The 22,500-nt window shown below is 36.8% G+C and overlaps 3 protein-coding genes across 3 annotated transcripts in view; 1 reads left to right on the top strand and 2 right to left on the bottom strand.

Moving 5' to 3' along the window:
• The first annotated feature begins 1,851 nt into the window (after positions 1–1,851).
• LOC137656715 (TBCC domain-containing protein 1-like) overlaps positions 1,852–22,500 on the top strand; it is a 137,511-nt gene continuing 116,862 nt past the window's right edge. Inside the window, exon 1 of the mRNA XM_068390948.1 lies at positions 1,852–1,888. Within this exon, the coding sequence (XP_068247049.1) occupies positions 1,862–1,888 (27 nt within the window). The 5' untranslated portion in view covers positions 1,852–1,861. The remainder of the gene's footprint in view (positions 1,889–22,500) is intronic.
• On the bottom strand, positions 6,824–17,130 carry LOC137655960 (uncharacterized). The gene is made up of 8 exons (XM_068390159.1): positions 16,961–17,130; positions 16,270–16,402; positions 15,586–15,784; positions 10,129–10,192; positions 9,835–9,921; positions 9,092–9,251; positions 8,411–8,609; positions 6,824–7,952 (listed from the first exon to the last, which is right to left on the bottom strand). The coding sequence occupies exons 2-8, from the start codon at positions 16,391–16,393 to the stop codon at positions 7,841–7,843; spliced, it is 945 nt and encodes a 314-aa protein (XP_068246260.1). The 5' UTR covers positions 16,394–16,402; positions 16,961–17,130; the 3' UTR covers positions 6,824–7,840.
• Positions 21,823–22,500, bottom strand: part of LOC137656714 (uncharacterized) — a 3,077-nt gene continuing 2,399 nt past the window's right edge. Inside the window, exon 4 of the mRNA XM_068390946.1 lies at positions 21,823–22,500. This exon is cut by the window's right edge and continues 366 nt beyond it. The gene's annotated coding sequence lies outside the window, so the exon portion shown is untranslated.

The following is a 22,500-nucleotide window of genomic DNA, read 5'->3' as shown; positions in this document are numbered from 1 at the left end:
TGTGCGTGTGCGCGGGTATCTATCTGAATATTTCTCCGTCATTTATGACGGGTCGCGTACACTGATAATAATTTTACAAATAAAATGTAACAGAGAGAGAGAGAGAGAGAGAGAGAGAGAGAGAGAGAGAGAGAGAGTGATGCAAAAATGAGTCTGTTTAATGATTGGATGGGTGACCACAAGTGAAGGTCAGATGCTATTGACATGAATGCTCCTTCAGGCAGCGGGTTGGCATTGCATCAGCCACCGTTGAGATACTACCGCTAGAGAGTTGTTGGGTCCTTTGATTAGCCAGGCAGTACTACATTGGAATCCTCTCTTTGGTTACGTCTCATTTTTCCTTTGCCTACACATACACCGAATAGCCTGGCTTACCCTGTCCACATTCTCCTCTGTTCTCATATACCTGACAACACTGAGATTACTAAACAGTTCTTCCTTGCTCGAGGGGTTAACTACTGTACTGCAATTGTTCATTAGCTACTTTCCACTTGGTAAGGGTAGAAGAGACACTTTAGCTATGGTAAGCAGCTCTTCTAGGAGAAGGACACTCCAAAATCAAACCATTGTTCTCTAATCCTGGGTAGCGCGATAGCCTCTGTACCATGATCTTCCACTGGTAGAGCTCTCTTGCTTAAGGGTACACTTGGGCACACTCTTTTATCTTATTTCCCTTCCTCTTGTTATTATGATAGAAAGATTCATTTTAACATTATTATTCTCAAACTTCTATTGTAGTTTATTTCCTTATTTCCTTTCCTCATTGGGCTATTTTCCCTGTTGGAAGTTGCCTCGAGCGGCCGACTCTGCTATACAGTGGGACTGATAAAGTCGAAAGAAGAAGAAGAAGAAGAAGAAGTAGTTTTTTGCGCTCTGACAAAACCGTGTACTTCAAGACTCGAGTTGCCTAGTGTTAATTTGTATCGTCTTTATTTCTTTATTTAATTGGTCTCCTATTGCGTAAGTCAGTGTTTATACTGACCTGAAACGTTTGAGAATTTAACCTTTTATAATATACGTATTTGTACTGTATGTGTAACATTGAAGGGGGTTAACTAAGTGTGTATGCAAGTTCTATTTTATATATATATATATATATATATATATATATATATATATATATATATATATATATATATATATATATATATTATTACTTGCTCAGCTACAACCTTAGTTGGAAAAGCAAGATGCTATAAGCCCAGAGGCCCCAAACAGGGAAAATAGTCCAGTGAGGAAAGGAAACAAGGAAAAATAAAACATTTTATGAACTGTAACATTTATATATATATATATATATATATATATATATATATATATATATATATATATATATATATATATATACAGTATATATATATATGCAGTATATATATATATATATACTGTGTATATATATATATATATATATATATGTGTGTGTGTGTGTGCGTGTGTATACAGTATATATATGTGTATATATATATTGTGTGTACGTAGAAATTAAAATGTGTCTATTGTTATATACAGTTACAGATGTAGAAGTTAATTGATGAATTTAACTGTCTGCTTATATATTTTTCTTCAAAACCACCCTTTATATATTGTTAATTATCTTTGCTAACGAGATTATGTTCTTTGTTCTCTTTACATTTTTTTTTCCTTTTCTTGAGTTGCATGTTAGTTATAGGCCTAGCTTTGGTTGTGCTCTAAGTCTAGGCTAAGTGGAAGGTGGTATTATTATTATTATTATTATTATTATTATTATTATTATTATTATTATTATTATTTTGTTCCTGTTGACATACTATTTCTTAATATATTTTTAATTGACAAGTGAAGAGATTGGATAAACTTTCGTTATCTTCAATTTCAGTAATGGATGATTATCAGGAGCCCACTTCAAACCGTGAGTACTTAATTAAGATTTTAAATCACACTCTTCACTCTAATATGCATTATCGCAACCCCCCCCCCCCCCCCTTTCACTAACCTCAAAAAAAGTAATGTACATTTTTAACTCCTTCCCTCACCCCCTCTTCCAAGAAATTAAGAAAACATTAATAGATCGTTTAGTTAAATTAATGGTATAAGTCACTTGACTGCTAATATAGATTACTCTGATACAGCTCAGTGCGTGGAGCCATCTATCGGAGAAAATGTGAACTATACTTTTGCACTGACTCGCAGAGGTGCCCTTTTAGCTAGGAAAGGTTTCCTGCTAGCTGATTGGTTGGACAAGATATTTCTAATCAATCAGCTAGTAGGAAACTTTTCCGAGCTAAAAGGACATCCCTGCGAGTCAGTGCAAATGCGCCCTCTTTATATATATATATATATATATATATATATATATATATATATATATATATATGATAAATTTTTTTTTTTGCACATTTAAACGTGTTTCTTTCATATTTCAAATAAGCCATATATATTAATACATTAAAGTCTGGATTCCCTTAACGACCTCGGGATCAGAGCCCAAGGCGGAACCGCCCAAAGACTATGATATCATAGTCTTTGGGCAGTTCCGCTTTGGGCTCTGATCCCGAGGTCGTTAAGAGAATCCAGACTTTAATGTATTAATATATATGGCTTATTTGAAAGATATATATATATATATATATAAATGAGTATAGGGTATGTATGTCTCACGATTCTGCAAAGGCAGAGATGGGATATTTTTGTCATTTTAGTTTAAAAAAAATATATTAGAATATTTACTGTGATATTTTTATTTGACAGAAATTTTAGTTTCATCTTAAATTATCATTTTGATAGTCTCAACTGATTTTATATCTACCATAAGACGATTTCGGAATTCATCTCAAGAAAACTAATGGTTACTTTTTCATCCTTTTCGTAATCTGGTTATAACTGGAATGGTTGCTTGTTGTAATGTTTTGGTATTAGTTGTATATATATGTATGCATATATATATACATATATATACTGTGTATATATATATATATATATGTGTGTGTATACAAACAAACACACATACACACACACATATATATATATATACATATATATATATATATATATATATATATATATATATATATGTGTGTGTGTGTGTGCGTGTGTACAAACAAACATATATATATATATATATATATATATATATATATATGTATATATATATATATATATATATATATATATATATATATATATATATATATTAGTAATGTTCTAGGATAGAACCGAAAACCGGATATTTTGAAGTATTTCTCTTATCGTCTCTTGCAAACAAGATTGTATAAGTAAAAAAAGAATTTAAGTTATTTTTTATTGTCAAAACTATGACCATGGTCTTTGTAACGACAGATTACCCCAGCAAATTAAGCGATTTTTTTCTTTTTTTGAGATTTTTTTTTTTTTTTTTTTAATGAACAGGGTAGTATGCCCTGGTCAATTACATAAGTCCCCCCTCTGCCCCTTACAGCATCTCCTTTTTAGCCTTTTACTTTGCCTCCATTTATCCATATTATTATTATTATTATCATTATTATTATTATTATTATTATTATTAAATGCTAAGCTACAACCCTAGTTGGAAAAGCAGGACGCTATAAGCCCAGGGGCCCCAACAGGGAAAATAGCCTAGTGAGGAAAGGAAATAAGGAAAAATTAAATATTTTAAGAACAGTAAAAACACTGAAATAAATATTTTCTATAATAGTTTATAATGGCCTGTAGAATGGCCTCTCGGCCCCAACTCCGTGCTATAGTCCAAATTCTTATTTGCAATATAATCTTGACTTCTGAATGAAGGATCGAAATACTACAATTCACTGCGAATGCAAATTCCATAGTAGCCAATTCCCAATTCCCCATTTCAATCTGGATCCAAATACGACAGTCCAATCCAAATTCCACAATCCAATCCGAATAAATATTCCCTAATCAAATCCAGATCCAGATTCCATAATCCAATCTGGATCCAAGTCCTGCAATCCTATCAGGATACAAATCTGCAAACCTATCTGGATACAAATTCCACAATTATATCCAATTCAAAATTCCAGAATTCAATCCAATTCCAAATTTCACAATCCAGTCTGGATCCAAATTCCACGATCCAATCAGATCCAAATCCACAATCTAATCTGATTTCTAATTTTCCTCAATCCAATTCTAATCCAATTTCCATAATCCAATTCAGATACAAATTATTATTATTATTATTATTATTATTATTATTATTACTATTAAATTGAAGATTACAGCTGCCTCATTGGCATTAATTTTGTAGTTGAGCTTTTCAATTGTTCTAAATTTCTTTTTCTCAACAGTACTGCATGCTGCCAGTAGCTGTTATTTTAGTCATATGTAGGTACTGGAGCAAAATACAATACAAAATTCCAAGATTTACTTAAGAATTGCTAAAAGTAAACTTGTCAAGTACAGGGTACAAAAGAGTCGGCTGTAACGCATTTCAAAAGGGTGTCGGGTGTTTCTTCTCCTCTTCAGGCTAGAAGTGGACTGAGGTAGACTGGGCTTTCTCTATTTATATAGGATGAGGCAGTAGTCAATTCGGTCACTGATCATTGATTGGTCTCCGTGAGCGGAGGCGGTACTAAGTCTGGAACGGAGCAGCTCTCCCATTAGCTGAGGCGCTTGCTAAGAGCAGATCCATCACAGTCAGGCTGCTGCTACACTCTTGGTCATCGGGGTTGAGCGGGATCTAAGTAATGCTGGGCTGGGCTCTCAGTGCTGGACGCTGATTGGCTGAGACACTCCCTGAGCGGGGCTCAGTGTCAGGCAAACTGTTCTGATGCTCATCTCCCAGGTCCAGTGATTCCCAGGCTGCTTCCTGATTAGCTGAGGCACTCACCGCGAGAGTCATTCACAGGAAGGAGGTCAGGTCGCTGATCGTCCTCATGCTTGTTGATATTGGCGAGGGGTTTGTGCTCCTACAGCAGAGAGGAGGAGGAACATTTCTTTTGTAGGTGTGAGGTTCAGCATTTCCTACTGTATGGGCAGGTCTTCTAGGCTTCTTAATCTTCTGCTGTCCGGAGCACTGCCGATGATCAATGTATTGCCACTTATGTCCTCTCTTTTGATGCTTCTGTTGTGCACCAAAAGTTGGTGCAGGACAAACATTTAGAAAGTCTCATCATCTTTATTCTAATATAAGGCCGTGGCATCCTCAGAATGAGCACTGGTAGGAATAGATGACATTAGACTTCTTCAGAAAGTCCTACACAGGAGGACCCGGATTATTTTTCATAACAAGGGTTCTGGTCCTCGTTGTTTGATAATACATCATCAAGTTAATCACAGTTTATACTTGTGTGGTCGTGACATTGTTCCTGATAATCACCATAGCCTTTTCGTATTCCTGGTGCTGGTTGTGCATAGAGCCTTTGTAATTCAGGTTGACTTTGGAAGTAGTGCTCTTTCTGCTGGGCTCAGTCTCATACCAATTATCCATGGTACAATTGACTTCTCGGTTGACCTGCTTGTTGGAGTAGCCGTTGTTTACAAAGACCCGGATAATCCTATCCAGTTCCTTTTGGGTCTCTATTTAGGAAGAACAATGGGAGAGGGTCCAACGAACATAGGCTTGGTTGGTAGAGGTCCTAATGGAACATTCACTTCCACCATTCAAGCAAAGGCCTAAGTTCGTAGGTTTCATGTAAACTTTGGTGATGAAACCATGCTCAGCAGTTGAGACCAAGATGTCCAAAAAGGGAAGGAAGCTGTTGTCATGATGCCCCAGCATAAATCTAAGGTAACCGCTACTCTTCAAAGGGCCTGCAGAGTTCATCAATGTAATCAGAAGAGGGGGCTTTTACAAAGGTGTCATCCATGTAGCTGACTTTCTCTTCGAGGTGATCTACATGTGCAAAACTTGCTTCTTGACGACTCCCATGTAAAAGTTGGCGAAGAGGACGCCTGGAGAAGAGTCCATTGCCAACCAATCCTTTTGTATGTACATGTGCCCGCAATGAGTGGTGAAGGGTGCCTTATTCATACATATATCCAGGAGAGTGGGGAGGCATGTTCAGGAATGTAGAGGGGAGGGGTCAAGTCATCCTTATAGACCCAATCCAGGATAAGCTTGGTGGCCTCGTCTACAGGAATTCGTGAAGAGTAACTCCACTGGAATGCCCTTTGATGTTCGTCAAGAACTCCGTAGAAGAAGCAACACTGTACTGGTCAGGAGCATAAGGGGTCAGAAGAGTGATGAGCTTTTTAGTAAGCTGGTACATCGAAGTCGGACACTGTCTGATAATAGGCCGGAGGGTATCCCCTGCTTTATGGGTCTTCACATTCCCATAGAGGTAACCAGGCCCAAAATCACCAGTAATGGGCTGAAAGTGGACAGCATTGGAGGCGACGTTGATGAAATCGATGGTGTGCGTGAACCTCTCTTTTGATGCCTCTAAGGGGTTTGAATTAAGTCGCTGAAATTTTGAAGTGTCAGCCAAGATAGGTAAAGGAGTCCTTACTCACAGGATACCGCCACCCACCTCCCCACCCCACAATTCTGTCTTGATTGGAAAAGTATTCATTCCATTTTGTTGACGGAAGTATATTTAATCTTCAAGTGCTAGCTTCCATGTTTATTTTTACTTGCTTAACCAATTTTCTCCTTGTTTATATTTAGTAATGATTTTACAAACTCAGTTTCCAGTGTACATTATGGTGTTTATTAACATTCTGTTCTGAAGTTCTATTTTTTAATATTATCGTTATTAGATTTACTTCTTATATTTGAATCCTGTATATATAAGTTATTGGTGTGGTATATAATTTTTTTGCAAACCAAATATGTCAGCAGAGGGTTTGATTTACCATTTATAAGGATTAAGAAAAACATTCATATGGCAGTATTGTTTTTATTCAAACTTTATTTTTAACAAAGTGCTAGAATCAACAAATTTCTTTGTTTTGAATTAGTGATAAGATGAGATCAGTTTACGTTGAATTGGCACTTGCATTTTTGGCGAAGAAAAATGAAGTCTTGAAACCTAACACAACTTCCTATCAATATGATATACTGAATTCATGTTTCTACAAATGGTTCATTGCCTACAAAGGAGTCAGAATTCTATAACAAATCTCTTCCAGTTTCTAACTTTAACAAAATTTTGGTCCTTTTTGGATGCCCCAACTGCATTCTATCAACAGGAGGCTTCTTGTATGAAGAACATTGTCCTACGTGAGACCAAGTTCAAATCTACTCCTCTTGTGGAACTGGCATCATTTACGAAATGCCAGAATGGACCTTCAATGTGTAGTTGAAATTACTTCTCCTGTTGGAAACAACAACAACAATAACAACCTTCCGGGATTGAAACCATCTTCTTGCTAAGGGTTTCAAGAGTGATTATCCAATAGACTGGGACACCGCATGTGCCTTTATTCGCCCACTCTCTTATCTGGTGTCAGTTTAGACTTTGAACTCCTCCTGCTGTTCCTTTATCCAGGCTTCGCTTCGGCCCAGTCAGACTCCTCGGCCAAAATCACATTATGGCACTTGTGAGAAGCCTGGTGAAGTCTTCAGCTTGACCCAGAATGGGGCACAGTCTGGGATCGTACATAGTCAGTCAGCTGGGAGTGGGTTCTCCAAGGTCAGTAGTTGGAGGAAGATGACCTTTTTGGCACAGAATGAGCGGGTCCAAGTGTAATCGGCCGTTTTGCAAGGGCCACTTATCCAAGGTCACATCTTGGATATTCTAGTCGGGTCCGATCTATCCGTCCGTTATACAGGGACCGGTGTTATGCTTCTTTGCGACTTTTGGGAAAACTCTTCGAGCAGGTTCAGATGTCATCGTCTTCTTGTTCCTCTGACCTGCACACTCAAGGTTGCATCTTGAGTTTCTGTCAGCAGGTCGGGAGCCTAGTATCCGGTGCAACGGAACCTGACGCGTCCGTTTCGCCAAGGATCGCGGGTGCTGCGGATGTACCACCTACCGAATGAATCAGTCTTGAGATCCTTACGCTGGCTGATGCTGCAAAGGAGAAACATAGGATTCAATGAATGTCTTGATTGTTTGTGTCGGGACAAAAGTAAACATTGTTTGGTTTAAAAGGAAATAAATAATGAGTTAGTAGTTAGTGGAAGCAGAATGGGTGTAGATTTTCTTAAAATTTTATGAGGTATGAAGTAAATTTCTTTAATTTGAGTACCACTGGTTCATATTAAATTAAACTTTGAATTTGTTTTATCAGAATGTAAATTGTAGGTGTTCGTTTAGCAAGTTTTGTTAAGACATTAGTGAAGAGTATCCATAATAGATTTATTTTTTTACTGCAGGTAAAGTTATTTTTACTACTAGAGAACATATTTTTCTTTCTTTTTGAAGAGTTTATTTATAACTTATACTTAATATCACATTTTTGAATAATTCATAGGAAACTATTTTTGGATGATTTCTCAGAAAATACTGAATGAGAGACTGATTATTACCTTGCTAAGTCCACCAGAGAGGAGCAGTGGGTGGAGGTCCAGCCCACGTGGGCTTGCTCACGGGCTGAATCGAAATGACGCCCATCATTCTGCGATTGATGCTTCGGAGCAAATTGTCCCACCTGCTTCTTGGGGTGGCTTCGAATTGGGCGGTCTTGTGATGACGCCCACGTCAGTTGATTTAGCTTGGCATTTGCCGCTGTGGGGAAAGAGAGGATTATCAGTTAATGATTGTAAATGTGGTTGACTTTCAATCGATGAAATAAACAGTAAGTCAATTACACATTTCAATAAGTGTATCTCTGTTTTGGAGTTCTGCATTGGTATGTTTCTACCAATTCGTATTGAAAAACCAATCTACAGATTTTTATGATTTTTTTTTTTTATAAAATCTTTTAAAAATCACATGTATTTTAAATGTAATAGTTGATGTTAAGAAGTTATCTTTTGTGAGATTTCACAACCAGCAAGAAATTAATGTGATTTTAACTCGGAGTGTCAACATTATATTAGAATTTATACACGTCAGACATAAAACTCCTTTTTATGAATTTTTGCTCTGAAGTAACTATAGATACTTTTAAAAAATTATCTTATTATAAATTCATTTCTGGTTTTTCAATGGTAGAAAATATTTTTAAAATTCCTGGTCTTCAATACCAGCCTACAGGAAATTCTTACCTGAAGCATTGATTAAGATCCTACAACCGGATTCCCATTGACGTCGACCTATCTTCCCATCCTTTAGACGACGACCTATCTTCCCATCCTTTAGACGACGACCTATCTTCCCATCCTTTTGATGAGGACCCATCTTCCCATCTGTCTTCATGACGGAGAACTGAAAGAAGAAGAAGAAAATCATTAGCAACATCTGGAATTATTCACAGTATTCGAGGGTGAACAGTTAGTGAGAGACTGGAATGTTATGGTTTAAACTTTGGAATTCTCTTTCCTTCCTGTGTGTTCCACGAATAAACTTTCCTTTTCTTGATTTCTTCTTGTCTATGTTTAGCGGCGCTGCCACATTTCCCAAAAAGCAAGTCTGTGTTTCAGGCAAGGCCACTCAACAGAGAATGGTCTTTTAAGATATGGCAACAGTGCTCTTATTGGCAAATGTTCTTAAGAAAATGCCGTGAAAGGATTTGGATTCTAAAGCTGAAGAGGTAAAGTTTAAGCTTTTCAAAGTTTTAACAATGCTGGAAATAGCTTTTAAGGGACGGAATATGAGAACTTTAAGCCCAAAGTTAAGACTTTGAATCGCTTAAAATATATAATTTTATGGAATCAAGTTTAGATTTTAGAATATTTCTCTTTTAGTTACGAAACCAAATAAATTTGTTTCATAAAGAGACAAATATTTAGTTTTTTTGTCACTGTTTTAAGCTGAAACACCAAAACACACAAAAATCACTCAAACTCACTTTTGAATGGAGAAAACGAAGCTTCCGAAACGGACTTTGTGACGAGAGAATTTGACTTTGAATAGTTACGACCACATAAAAGTCTACCTATTGAGCCAATTGCCCTACTCGACGCGGAGAAGAAGAAGCGACTCTTATCGCTACGACGACCTACGAGCTTATGATGACAATCGGCCAACAGCTGAAGTTTTATACCGCCTCGACTCTTACGAATGGCGGCACTTGGAAAAGTTGCCGTTCATTAAATATGGTCAACATTCTTTCCATATCTATGTAAACACCTTACTTATTTACTTTACAATGATAAAGTAGGTATATCAGTCTATGGTATGGAATCATTAGAAAGAGATGAAACCATCTGTGAAGGAGAGAAAATGGCATTAGAAGTTCTTTCGTGACATGGCGTAATCTTCTCTCAGGGATGGAGAATCCCCCAATAAGGTTACGTCATCGCTTATAGCTTTCCAGAGGGCGGTCTGGAGTCAGGAATCCAGACTCTGGGGAAATTACTTTTGTAAACATATACGTATAAGTTTGATATCTTTAGAGGACATTTTTAAAGCTATATACTGTATACATATGTGTGTATTTGTATGAAAATATGTAAATAAGTAAAAAAAACATGTCATAGTCACCACTTCTACGTGGCTTTACACATCGACAATTATTTACCATCCGGTTGACGATAAGAAGGTAATCCCTTTGAGCCCAAGGAAATTCCAATCATATTTCTATCTTCCTCAAGATCAGGGAAGGCAAGATTCTGTATTCAGTTGATATTTTATTATTATTATTATTATTATTATTATCATTATTATTATCATTATTATTATTATCATGTCTCTCTCTCTCTCTCTCTCTCTCTCTCTCTCTCTCTCTCTCTCTCTCTCTCTCTCTCTCTCGTATGGTATAAAAGATATAGTTTATAGGCAAACATCAAACTAAGAAATTCATTATATATATATATTCATATATATATATATATATATATATATATATATATATAAATATATATATATTTACCACTAATTTAACACGTTTATCGATGCAATGGACTTATAAGCTCTTGCAGTGATTGCATGAAACCCCTTCGAACGCTTTCTCTTGCATTGCTCTGACGCCTAGCCTATGCAAAGTTGATGAAGATAACTTTGGTTGTGTGTCGATGTGATAAAACTATTTTATAAAGAAAATTATGTTTTTTTGTCTAAATTCTAAAATCTGAATATTGAGTTTGATCATCTAGGTGTACTCATTTTTTTATAGGTGTACTCCTTTTATTTTAACAAAAATTTAGCCTGTGGCGAATTACCACCCCCCCCCCCCCCCTTCAGCCTCTGAGACTGGCGTCAGTGTGGGCCTACCTGAAGCTGTACACCGTAGGCTAGACATTTAACTTGACCTCCATTCCACATCTCTACCTTCTATGCTCTCTTTAACTATTACATCATGATGTAACAGCACATCAACCCCCCCCCCCCACCATGCAGTACCACAGCTCTTAATCCTTAATGGAGACTAATGTAAACTAGATTTCCCATTACGAGGCATTGACGCAAATGCCGCCATGACAGGAAAGACCAAACAACAACAACAACAACAGCGGATGCGCTCAAGCTAACAGAACCGCCAGGGTCTTCTTGTCATTGCACCCATGTAGAGCTCAGAGTTGGGGCCGGGGAGGCTATTAATTCCGGTGGGAGAACAGCTTCGCTGGTCGTTCAGCTTTCTCTGTTTCTTATCTCTTATCGCCTCCTCTGTGGATCATCGTATTCTATCTGGAATGGTCTTCCTTACTGCTCTGTTCCGAAGGGTGATCCCTTGATCTACCCTTCCAGTCTCCTCGTCTATCAAGTTCTTATATTACTTCTATTAAAATATATATATATATATATATATATATATATATATATATGGGTGTTTGATTTATTAATATTATTATTGCTGTTATTTTCTTTATCATTAATACTTTCAAAAAACTAGAAAACACTCATAAGAAACTTTCTTCAAAAACCATTAAGTTGGAGTGCAAGTGAAAATTCCACAATTAAGCTCTTTTGAATGTTTCTTCAACGAATGATATTTTGATATTTTATTTGGCCTTGAAAAGAAGCTTAACGGTTACTTGATGCAGATGATACTACTCTGGTCCTATATCCTCAATGTAAACTAGTGGTGGCGGAATCTGCTAAAATCAGACCTTTGCGCTAATTATGGTAATAAAGTTAAATCTTAACAAATCTCAAAGGATTGATTTTTAGGTAAAATTCTCACCCACTAAGATAAGCCATTTGCTATTAATGAAGATGGAGAATTACGCATTTTATTGCCACAACAAAGTGAGTTTTAAGAAAAGATATAGTCCCATCCGCAAAAAAAAATGTGCAACGAAGGCTGACTGCCTTTGTGTGCAATACGAAGGAATTTAATTTGTTCAAGACCTCTGTACTTTTTAAGGATATCATTTAGTTCTTGAACTTGATGAGGGTCAATAGGGGTGTCCCAGCCCTTGTCAGCCATCCAGAGTTTTTGAATGAAGATCTTACCTAACATTGTGACTGGGGAAATAAGATCAATAGGGTCGTAGACGGAAGAAATCAAGGACACGACTTTTCTATTAGTGTTGATGTGGGAATGGCTTCTCATCTCTAATTAAAGGGGTAATTTAATGTTCAAGGTGTCATTGACAGTATCCCATTCAAGACCAAGGTAATCATGAACACCTTTCTCTGTAAAATCACCGTTAAGTGGGGCATTAGTCCATTTGGCTAACGGCATCAAACGGAATTATAATTAATAGCAATGAAGGGATATCTAAAGTTGGGCATTTTTGCAACAGATCTTTTTTCGAGTTAAGAAAATCTATTCAAATTCAAAATCACAATCAGGAAATAGACATCTGACAATCACATATGAATTCTTGCCAGAATCTAAGAGGATAAGTAAAGGCGTCCTTATTCACAGGCCTTCCTCACCCCCTCCCTCTATTCCGTCATAGCGAAGAGTATGTATTCACCCCTGTAGTCGGTTTTTTTGTTTATGTATTTATCTATTTTTTGTTTGTGAGCAACTTTACACACAAACTACTGTACCGCTTTTCACCAAACTAGGTAGTCATGTTGGATCTGACCCAAGGATGAATCTGTAACATTTTGCATAAAGGATATCAAAGTACAAGTTCGCAACGGTACTTCGAAAATAATTGCAATGTTAAATAAATGGCAAATATTTTGTTAGGTTAGTTTTTATTTGTGAACATTATGCAAAGAAAGTACCGACCCAATTTCAACGAAACTTGGTGGACATTTGAAGTATGACCCAAGGACAAATCCATTAGATTAAGAGAAACTTAAGACTGATAAGCGTGGCGAAGGCTTGCTCTCTACCGAGGGCCCCTTTACCTTAGAAAAATATTCATTCCATTTGTTGACGGAAATATATAATTATTCCCAGATTGTGTTTTACTGGGGTTATTTTGGCTTTGTTCTTCTTTGTTTACTTTTTTTTTAGCTACATTTTACATACTGTTTCCAGTTTACGTTTTAATGTTTATAGGTAGTAGGTTGGCCTGGGCACCAGCCCACCGTTGAGATACTACCGCTAGAGAGTTATGGGGTCCTTTGACTGGCCAGACAGTACAACATAGGATCCCTCTCTCTGGTTATGGTTCTTTCCCTTTGCCTACACAGACACCGAATAGTCTGGCCTATTCTTTACAGATTCTCCTCTGTCCTCATACACCTGACAACACTGAGATTGCCAAACAATTCTTCTTCACCCAAGGGATTAACTACTGCACTGCAATTGTTCAGTGGCTACTTTCCTCTTGGTAAGGGTAGAAGAGACTCTTTAGCTATGGTAAGCAGCTCTTCTAGGAGAAGGACACTCCAAAATCAAACCATTGTTCTCTATTCTTGGGTAGTGCCTTAGCCTCTGTATCATGGTCTTACACTGCCTTGGGTTAGAGTTCTCTTGCTTGAGGGTACACTCGGGCACACTTTTCTATTTAGTTTGACTTCCTCTTGTTTTGTTGATGTTTTTATAGTTTAAATAGGAAATATTTATTTTAATATTGTTATTATTCTTGTAATATTTTATTTTTCCTTATTTCCTTTCCTCACTGGGCTATTTTCCCTGTTGGGGCCCCTGGGCTTATAGCATCCTGCTTTTCCAACTAGGGTTGTAGCTTAGCATTTAATAATAATAATAATAATAGCATTCTGACCCGAAACTTGTTTTTATTATCGTGATTAAATTTCCTCTACTTTTAAATCATATATATATATATATATATATATATATATATATATATATATATATATATATATATATATATATATATGTATATTTATATATATATATATATATATTTTTGTTTTCAAACCAAACATCTCAGCAGAGGGACTTAGCCTACTGCTAGAGGTTGATTTACCATTTATAAGGATTAAGAAAAACATTCATATGGCAGTATTGTTTTTATTCAGAATTTATCTTTGACAAAGAACTAGAATCAACAATCTCCAAAATTAAGTAAAATGTCTTTGGTTTTATTTAGTGATAAGATGAGATCAGTTTACATTTAATTGGCACTTGCATTTTTGGCGATTAAAAATGAAGTCTTGAAACCTAACATAACTTCCTATCTATCTGATAGATTGAATTCGTGTCTCAACTAATGTCTCATTTCCTACAAAGGAGTCAGAATTCTATAATAGATGCGGCTACATCACTTCCTGTTTCTCATATAGACAAAATTTTGGTCATTTTTGGATGCCCCAACTGCATTCTATCAACAGCAGGCGTCTTGTATGAACAACATTGTCCTACGTGAGACCAAGTTCGAATCTACTCCTCTTGTGGAACTGGCATCATTTACGAAATGCCAGAATGGACCTTCAATGTGTAGTTGAAATTACTTCTCCTGTTGGAAACAACAACAGCAACAACAACCTTCCGGGATTGAAACCATCTTCTTCTTGCTAAGGGTTTCAAGAGTGATTATCCAATAGACTGGGACACCGCATGTGCCTCTATTCCCCCACTCTCTTATCTGGTGTCATTTCAGACTTTGAACTCCTCCTGCTGTTCCTTTATCCAGGCTTCGCTTCGGCCCAGTCAGACTCCTCGGCCAAAATCACATTATGGCACTTGTGAGAAGCCTGGTGAAGTCTTCAGCTTGACCCAGAATGGGGCACAGTGTGGGGTCGTACGCAGTCAGTTAGCTGGGAGTGGGTTCTCCAAGGTCAGTAGTTGAGGAAGGTGACCTTTTTGGCACAGAATGAGCGGGTCCAAGTGTAATCGGCCGTTTTGCAAGGGCCACTTATCCAAGGTCACATCTTGGATATTCTAGTCGGGTCCGATCTATCCGTCCGTTATACAGGGACCGGTGTTATGCTTCTTTGCGACTTTTGGGAAAACTCTTCGAGCAGGTTCAGATGTCATCGTCTTCTTGTTCCTCTGACCTGCACACTCAAGGTCGCATCTTGAGCGTCTGTCCACAGGTCGGGAGCCTAGTATCCGGTGCAACGGAACCTGACGCGTCCGTTTCGCCAAGGATCGCGGTTGCTGCGGATGTACCGCCTACCGAATGAATCAGTCTTGAGATCCTTATGCTGGCTGATGCTGCAAAGGAAGAACAGAGGATTAAATTGATGGATTGTTTTTAACTTATATTTGATATCACATTTTTGAAGGATTCAAGGCAAACTGGATTACTAATAAGAAAATACTGAATTAGAGACTGATCATTACCTTGCTAAGTCCACCAGAGAGGAGCAGTGGGTGGAGGTCCAGCCCACGTGGGCTTGCTCACGGCCTAAATCAAAATGACGCCCATCATTCTGCGATTGATGCTTCGGAGCAAATTGTCCCACCTGCTTCTTGGGGTGGCTTCGAATTGGGCGGTCTTCTGGAGACGCCCACGTCAGTTGATTTAGCTTGGCATTTGCCGCTGTGGGAAAAGAGAGGATTATCAGTTAATTATTGGAAATGTTGACTTTCAATTGATGAGATAAACAGTAAGTCAATTACACATTTCAATAAGTGTCTCAACGTTTTGGACTTCTGCATTGGTATGTTTCTACCAATTCGTATTGAAAAACCAATCTACAGGTTTTTATGATTTTTTTTTTATTTTTGTATAAAATCTTTTAAAAATCACATGTATTTTAAATGTAATAGTTGATGTTAAGAAGTTATCTTTTGTGAGATTTCACAACCAGCAAGAAATGAAGTGAGATTTTAACTCGGAGTGTCAACATTAAATTAGAATTTATACACGTCAGACATAAAACACCATTTTATGAATTTTTGCTCTGAAGTAACCAGAGATACTTTAAAAAAATTATTTTATTATAAATTCATTTCTGGTTTTCAATGGTAGAGAATATTTTTAAAATTCCTGGTCTTCAATACCAGCCTAGAGGAAATTCTTACCTGAAGAGCTGATTAAGATCTTACAACCGGATTCCCATTGACGACGACCTATCTTCCCATCTTTTAGACGACGACCTATCTTCCCATCCTTTTGATGAGGACCCATCTTCCCATCCGTCTTCATGACGGAGAACTGAAAGAAGAAGAAAATCATTAGCAACATCTGGAATTATTCACAGTATTCGAGGGTGAACAGCTTGTGAGAGACTGGAATGTTATGCTTTAAACTTTGGAATTCTCTTTTCTTCCCTTGTGTTTCACGAACAAACTTTCCTTTTCTTGATTTCTTCTTGTCTATGTTTAGCGGTGTTGCCACATATCCCTAAATCAGGCAATGCCACTTAACAGAGAATGGTCTTTTAAAATATGGCAACAGTGCTCTTATGTTCTTCATAAAATGTCGAGAAAGGATGTGGATTCTAAAACTGAAGAGGTAAAGTTTAAGCTTTTAAAGTTTTAACAATGCTGGAAAAAGCTTTTAAGGAACGGGATATGAGAACTTTAAGCCCAATGTTAAGGCTTTGAATCGCTTAAAATATATCATTTTATGGAATAAAGTTGAGATTTTAGAATATTTCTCTTTTAGTTACGAGACCAAATACATTTTTTTCATGAAAAGACAAATATTTTGGTCTTTTGGTCACTGTTTTAAGCTGAAACACCAAAATACACAAAGATTACTTAAACTCACTTTTGAATGGAGAAAACGAAGCTTCCGAAACGGACTGTGTGACGAAAGAATTTGACTTTGAATAGTTACGACCACATAAAAGTCTACCTATTGAGCCAATTGCCCTACTCGACGCGGAGAAGAAGAAGCGACTCTTATCGCTACGACGACCTACGAGCTTATGATGACAATCGGCCAACAGCTGAGGTTTTATACCGCCTCGACTCTTACGAATGGCGGCATTTGGTAAAGTTGCCGTTCATTAAATATGGTCAACATTCTTTCCATATCTATGTATGCACATTACTTATTTACTTCACAGGGATAAAGTAGGTATATCAGTCTATGTTATGAAATTATCAGAAAGAGATGAAACCTTGTGTGAAGGAGAGAAAATGGCATTAGAAGTTCCATCGTGACATGGCGCAATCTTCTGGGCGGGATGAAGGATCTCCCCTTGAGGTTACGTCATCGCTTACAGGCTACAGCTTTCCAGAGGGCGGTCTGGAGTCTAGATTCTGGACTCCAGGCTCCTAGGAGATGACTTTTGTAAACATATACGAATAAGTTTGATATCTCAAGAGGACATTTTTTAAAGCTATATATTGGATATGTGTGTGTATGTGTATGAATATATGTAAATATGTAAAAAAAATGTCAGTCATTACTTCGACGTGGCATTACACATAAACAAATATTCACCATCCGGTTGACGATAGGAAGGTAATCCCTCTGAGGTCAAAGTTCATTCCTCCGTTCCCCTGTCCTCTGAGCTCAAGGTCCATTCCTCAGTTCCTCTGTCCGGTCTTTTGGGGGAAGTTTGGATGGAAGAGGAAATTCCAATCATATTTCTATCTTCTTATAAGATTAGGGAAGGCGAGGTTTTGTATTTAATTGATACTTTATTATTATTATTATTATTATTATTATTCTCTCTCTCTCTCTCTCTCTCTCTCTCTCTCTCTCTCTCTCTCTCTCTCTCTCTCTCTCTCTCTCTCATACGGTATAAAAGACGTAGTCTGTAGACAAACATCAGACTAAGAAATATATATATATATATATATATATATATATATATATATATATATATATATATATATATAATGTGTGTGTGTGTATATATGTATGTATATATATATATATATATATATATATATATATATATATATACATATACATATATATATGCATATATATACATATATATATATATATATATGTATGTATATATATAAATATATACATATATACACCACTACTTTAATATATTAATAGATGCAATGAACTTAAAGCTCTTGCAGTGATTGCAAGAAACCCCTTCGAGCGCTTTCTCTTGCATTGCTTTGACGCCTAGCCTGTGCAATGTTGATGTAGAAGACCTTATGTGGGTATCTATGTGATGAAACTATTTTATAACGAAAATAAGGTTTTTTTCGTAAATTTCAAAATCTGAATATTGAGTTTGATTATTTAGGTGTACTTATTTATTTTATTTTTTTTTTTTTACCAAAATTTAGTCTGTGGTGAATTATTCTCCCCCCCCCCCCTCCCGCCCCCCACCCCCCATCCAGTCTCTGAGACTGGCGTCAGTGTGGGCCTACCTGAAGCTGTACCCTGTAGGCTAGACGTTTAACTTAGCCACCATTCCAGATATCTTTCTTCTATCTTAACTATTATATCTCGATGTAACAGCAAAACAATTCCCCCCCCCCCCCCATGCAGTACCACAGCTCTTAATCCTCAATGGAGACTAATGGAAACTAGATTTCCTATTACGAGGCATTGACGCAAAATCCTGCCATGACAGGAAACAAGAAACAACAACAACAGCGGATGCGCACAATTTAACGGAACCGCCAGGGTCTTCTTGTCATTGCACCCATGTAGGGCTCAGAGTTGAGGCCGGGGAGGTTATTAATTCCGGTGGGAGAACAGCTTCGCAGGTCGTTCAGCTTTCTCTGTTTCTTATCTCTTATCGCCTCCTCTGTGGATCATCGAATTCTATCTAAAATGGTCTTACTTACTGTTCTGTTCCAAAGGGTGATCCCTTGACCTATCCTTCCAGTCTCCTCGTCTATCAAGTTTTTCAATTACTTCTATTGAAAATATATATATATATATATATATATATATATATATATATATATATATATGTGTGTGTGTGTGTGTGGGTGGGTGTTTGATTTATTAATATTATTATTGCTGTTATTTTCTTTATCATTATCACTTTCAAAAAACTAGAAAACACTCATAAGAAACTTTCTTCAAAAACCATTAAGTTGGAATGCAAGTGAAAATTCCACAATTAAGCTCTTTTGAATAAGTTTCTTCAACGAATGATATTTTGATATTTTATTTGGCCTTGAAAAGAAGCTTAACGGTTATTTAATGCAGATGATGCTACTCTGGTCCCACTTCCTTAATAAATTGTAAACCAGTGGTTGCTGAATACCTGCTAAAATCTGACCTTTGCGCAAAGTATTATAATTAAGTTAAATCTTAATAAATCTCAAAGGGTTGTTTTTTAGTAAAATCCGCACCTACCAAGATAAGCCATTTGCTATTTAGTGAAGATAGAGAATCACGCATTTTATTGCTACAACAAAATAAGTTTTAAGAAAATATCAAATCCCATCCGCAAAAAATGTGCAACGAAGGCTGACTGCCTTCATGTGCATTCCGAAGGAATTTAATTTGTTCAAGACCTCTGTACTTTTTAAGGATATCATTTAGTTCTTGAACTTGATCAGGGTCAATAGGGGTGTCCCAGCGCTTTTCAGCCATCCAGAGTTTTCGAATGAAGAGCTTACCTAACATTGTGACAGGAGAAATAAGATCAATAGGGTCATAGACAGAAGAAAACAAGGACACGACTTTTCTATTATTGTTGATGTGGGAATGGCTTCTCATCTCTAATTCAGGAGGTAATTTGATATTCAAGGTGTCATTGACAGTTCCTCAATCAAGACCAAGGTAATCATGAACACCTTTCTCTGTGAAATCACAGTTATGTGGGGATATTTGGCTAACGACATCAAGCGGAATTATACCTTGTAGCAATGAAGGGATATCTAAAGTTAGGCATTTTTGCAAATGAATTTTTTCAAGTTATGATAATCTATTTAAATTCAAAATCACAATCAGGAAATAGACAGCTGACAATCACCTATGAATTCTTGCCAGAATCTAAGAGGATAGGTAAAGGCGTCCTTATTCACGGGCCATCCTCACTCCCTCCTCCTATTCCCTCATGACCAAGGGTATTTATTCACCCCTGTCGTCTGTTTCTTAGGTTATTTGTTTGTTTATGAGCTACTTTACACGCAAACTACTCTACCGCTTTTCACAAAAACTTGGTGGTCATGTTGGGACTGACCCAAGTTTTAATCTGTAACATTTTGGATAAAGTACATCAAAGTACAAATACGCAACAGTATTTTGAAGATAATTTTCCGTAGTAGGTTGGCCAGGGCACCAGCCGCCCATTGAGATACTACCGCTTGAGAGTTATGGGGTCCTTGGACTGGCCAGACAGTACTACATGGGATCCCTCTCTCTGGTTACGGTTCTTTCCCTTTGCCTACACATACACCGAATAGTCTGGCATATTCTTTCCACATTCTCCTCTGTCCTCATACACCTAATAACACTGAAATGACCTAACAATTCTTCTTCACCCAAGGAGTTCAGTACTGCACTGTGATTTTTTCAGTGGCTACTTTCCTCTTGGTAAGGGTAGAAGTGACTCTTAACTATGGTAAGCAGCTCTTCTAGGAGAAGGACACTCCAAAATCAAACCATATTTCTCTTGTCTTGGGTAGTGCCATAGCCTCTGTACCATGGTCTTCCACTGTCTTGGGTTAGAGTTCTCTTGCTTGAGGGTACACTCGGGCACACTATACTATCTAATTTTTCTTCATCTTAGTTTGTTAAAGTTTTTATAGTTTATATAGGAAATATTTTAATGTTGTTACTGTTCTTGAAATACTTTATTTTTCCTTCTTCCCTTTCCTCACTCGGATATTTTCCCTATTGGGGCCCCTGGGCTTATAGCATTCTGCTTTTCCAACTAGGGTTTTAGCTTAGCAAATAATGATAATAATAATAATAATAATAATAATAATAATAATAATAATAATAATAATAATAATAATAATAATAAGTTAATGGCAATTATTTAGTTATTTATAGTTGTTATTAGTCAACAACATTTTACAAAATATACATAACCAATTTTAACGAAACTTGGTGGACATGTGAGGTATGACCCAATGACAAATCCTTTAGATTGTGAAGAAAATACCTTGAAGTACAAGCACTCAGTGGAGTTAAGAGCAAGATAAGACTGCTTGGTGTGGCGAAGGCATGCTCTCTACCGAGGGCCCCTTTACCTTAGAATAATATTCATTCCATTTGTTAACGGAAGTATATAATTATTCCCAGATTGTTTTTTTACTGGGGTTATTTTGGCTTTGCTCTTCTTTGTTTATTTTTTTAGCTACAATTTAAGTTTAACCAATTTTGTCGTAGTTTCTATTTAGTAATCATTTTACATACTCTGTTTCCAGTTTACGTTTTGATGTTTATTACCATTCTGACCTGAAACTTTTTTTATTATCGCGATTAAATTTCCTCTACTTTTAAATTATATATGTATATATATATATATATATATATATATATAATTTTTTTTTCAAACCAAACATCTCAGCAGAGGGACTTAGCCTACTGCTAGAGTTTGATTTACCATTTATAAGGATTAAGAAAAACATTCATATGGCAGCATTGTCTTTATTCAAATTTTATTTTTAACAAAGTGCTAGAATCAACAATCTCCAAAATTAAGTAAAATATCTTTGGTTTTATTTAGTGATAAGATGAGATCTGTTTACATTGAATTGGCACTTGCATTTTTGGCGATTAAAAATGAAGTCTTGAAACCTAACACAACTTCCTATCAATATGATATATTGAATTCATTTTTCTACAAATGGTTCATTGCCTACAAAGGAGTTAGAATTCTATAATAAATCTCTTTCAGTTTCTAACATTAACAAAATTTAAGTCCTTTTGGATGCCTTAACTGCATTCTATCAACAGCAGGCTTCTTGTATGAAGAGCATTGTCCTATGCGAGACCAAGTTCGAATCTACTCCTCTTGTGGAACTGGCATCATTTACGAAATGCCAGAATGGACCTTCAATGTGTAGTTGAAATTACTTCTCCTGTTGGAAACAACAACAACAATAACAACCTTCCAGGATGGAAACCATCTTCTTCTTGCTAAGGGTTTCAAGAGTGATTATCCAATAGACTGGGACACCGCATGTGCCTCTATTCCCCCACTCTCTTATCTGGTGTCAGTTTAGACTTTGAACTCCTCCTGCTGTTCCTTTATCCAGGCTTCGCTTCGGTCCAGTCAGACTCCTCGGCCAAAATCACATTATGGCACTTGTGAGAAGCCCGGTGAAGTCTTCAGCTTGACCCAGAATGGGGCACAGTCTGGGGTCGTACGCAGTCAGTCAGCTGGGAGTGGGTTCTCCAAGGTCAGTAGTTGGAGG

The sequence above is a fragment of the Palaemon carinicauda genome, chromosome 17 (genome assembly GCF_036898095.1).
Source record: "Palaemon carinicauda isolate YSFRI2023 chromosome 17, ASM3689809v2, whole genome shotgun sequence".
In the NCBI taxonomy this organism is placed as follows: Eukaryota; Metazoa; Arthropoda; class Malacostraca; order Decapoda; family Palaemonidae; genus Palaemon; species Palaemon carinicauda.
The sequence above is the reverse complement of the archived record's forward strand: the minus strand, read 5'-3'. Positions and strand labels throughout refer to the sequence as shown.

Coding starts and splice junctions, on each gene's coding strand:
- LOC137655960 (XM_068390159.1), bottom strand. CDS start 16,393: ATGAAGACGGATGGGAAGATGGGTCCTCATCAAAAGGATGGGAAGATA. Junction 9,922..10,128: donor ACCTACTTTATCATTGTAAA/GTAAATAAGTAA, acceptor TTGGCTCAATAG/GTAGACTTTTATGTGGTCGT. Junction 7,953..8,410: donor TCTCTGGTGGACTTAGCAAG/GTAATAATCAGT, acceptor TCTCCTTTGCAG/CATCAGCCAGCGTAAGGATC.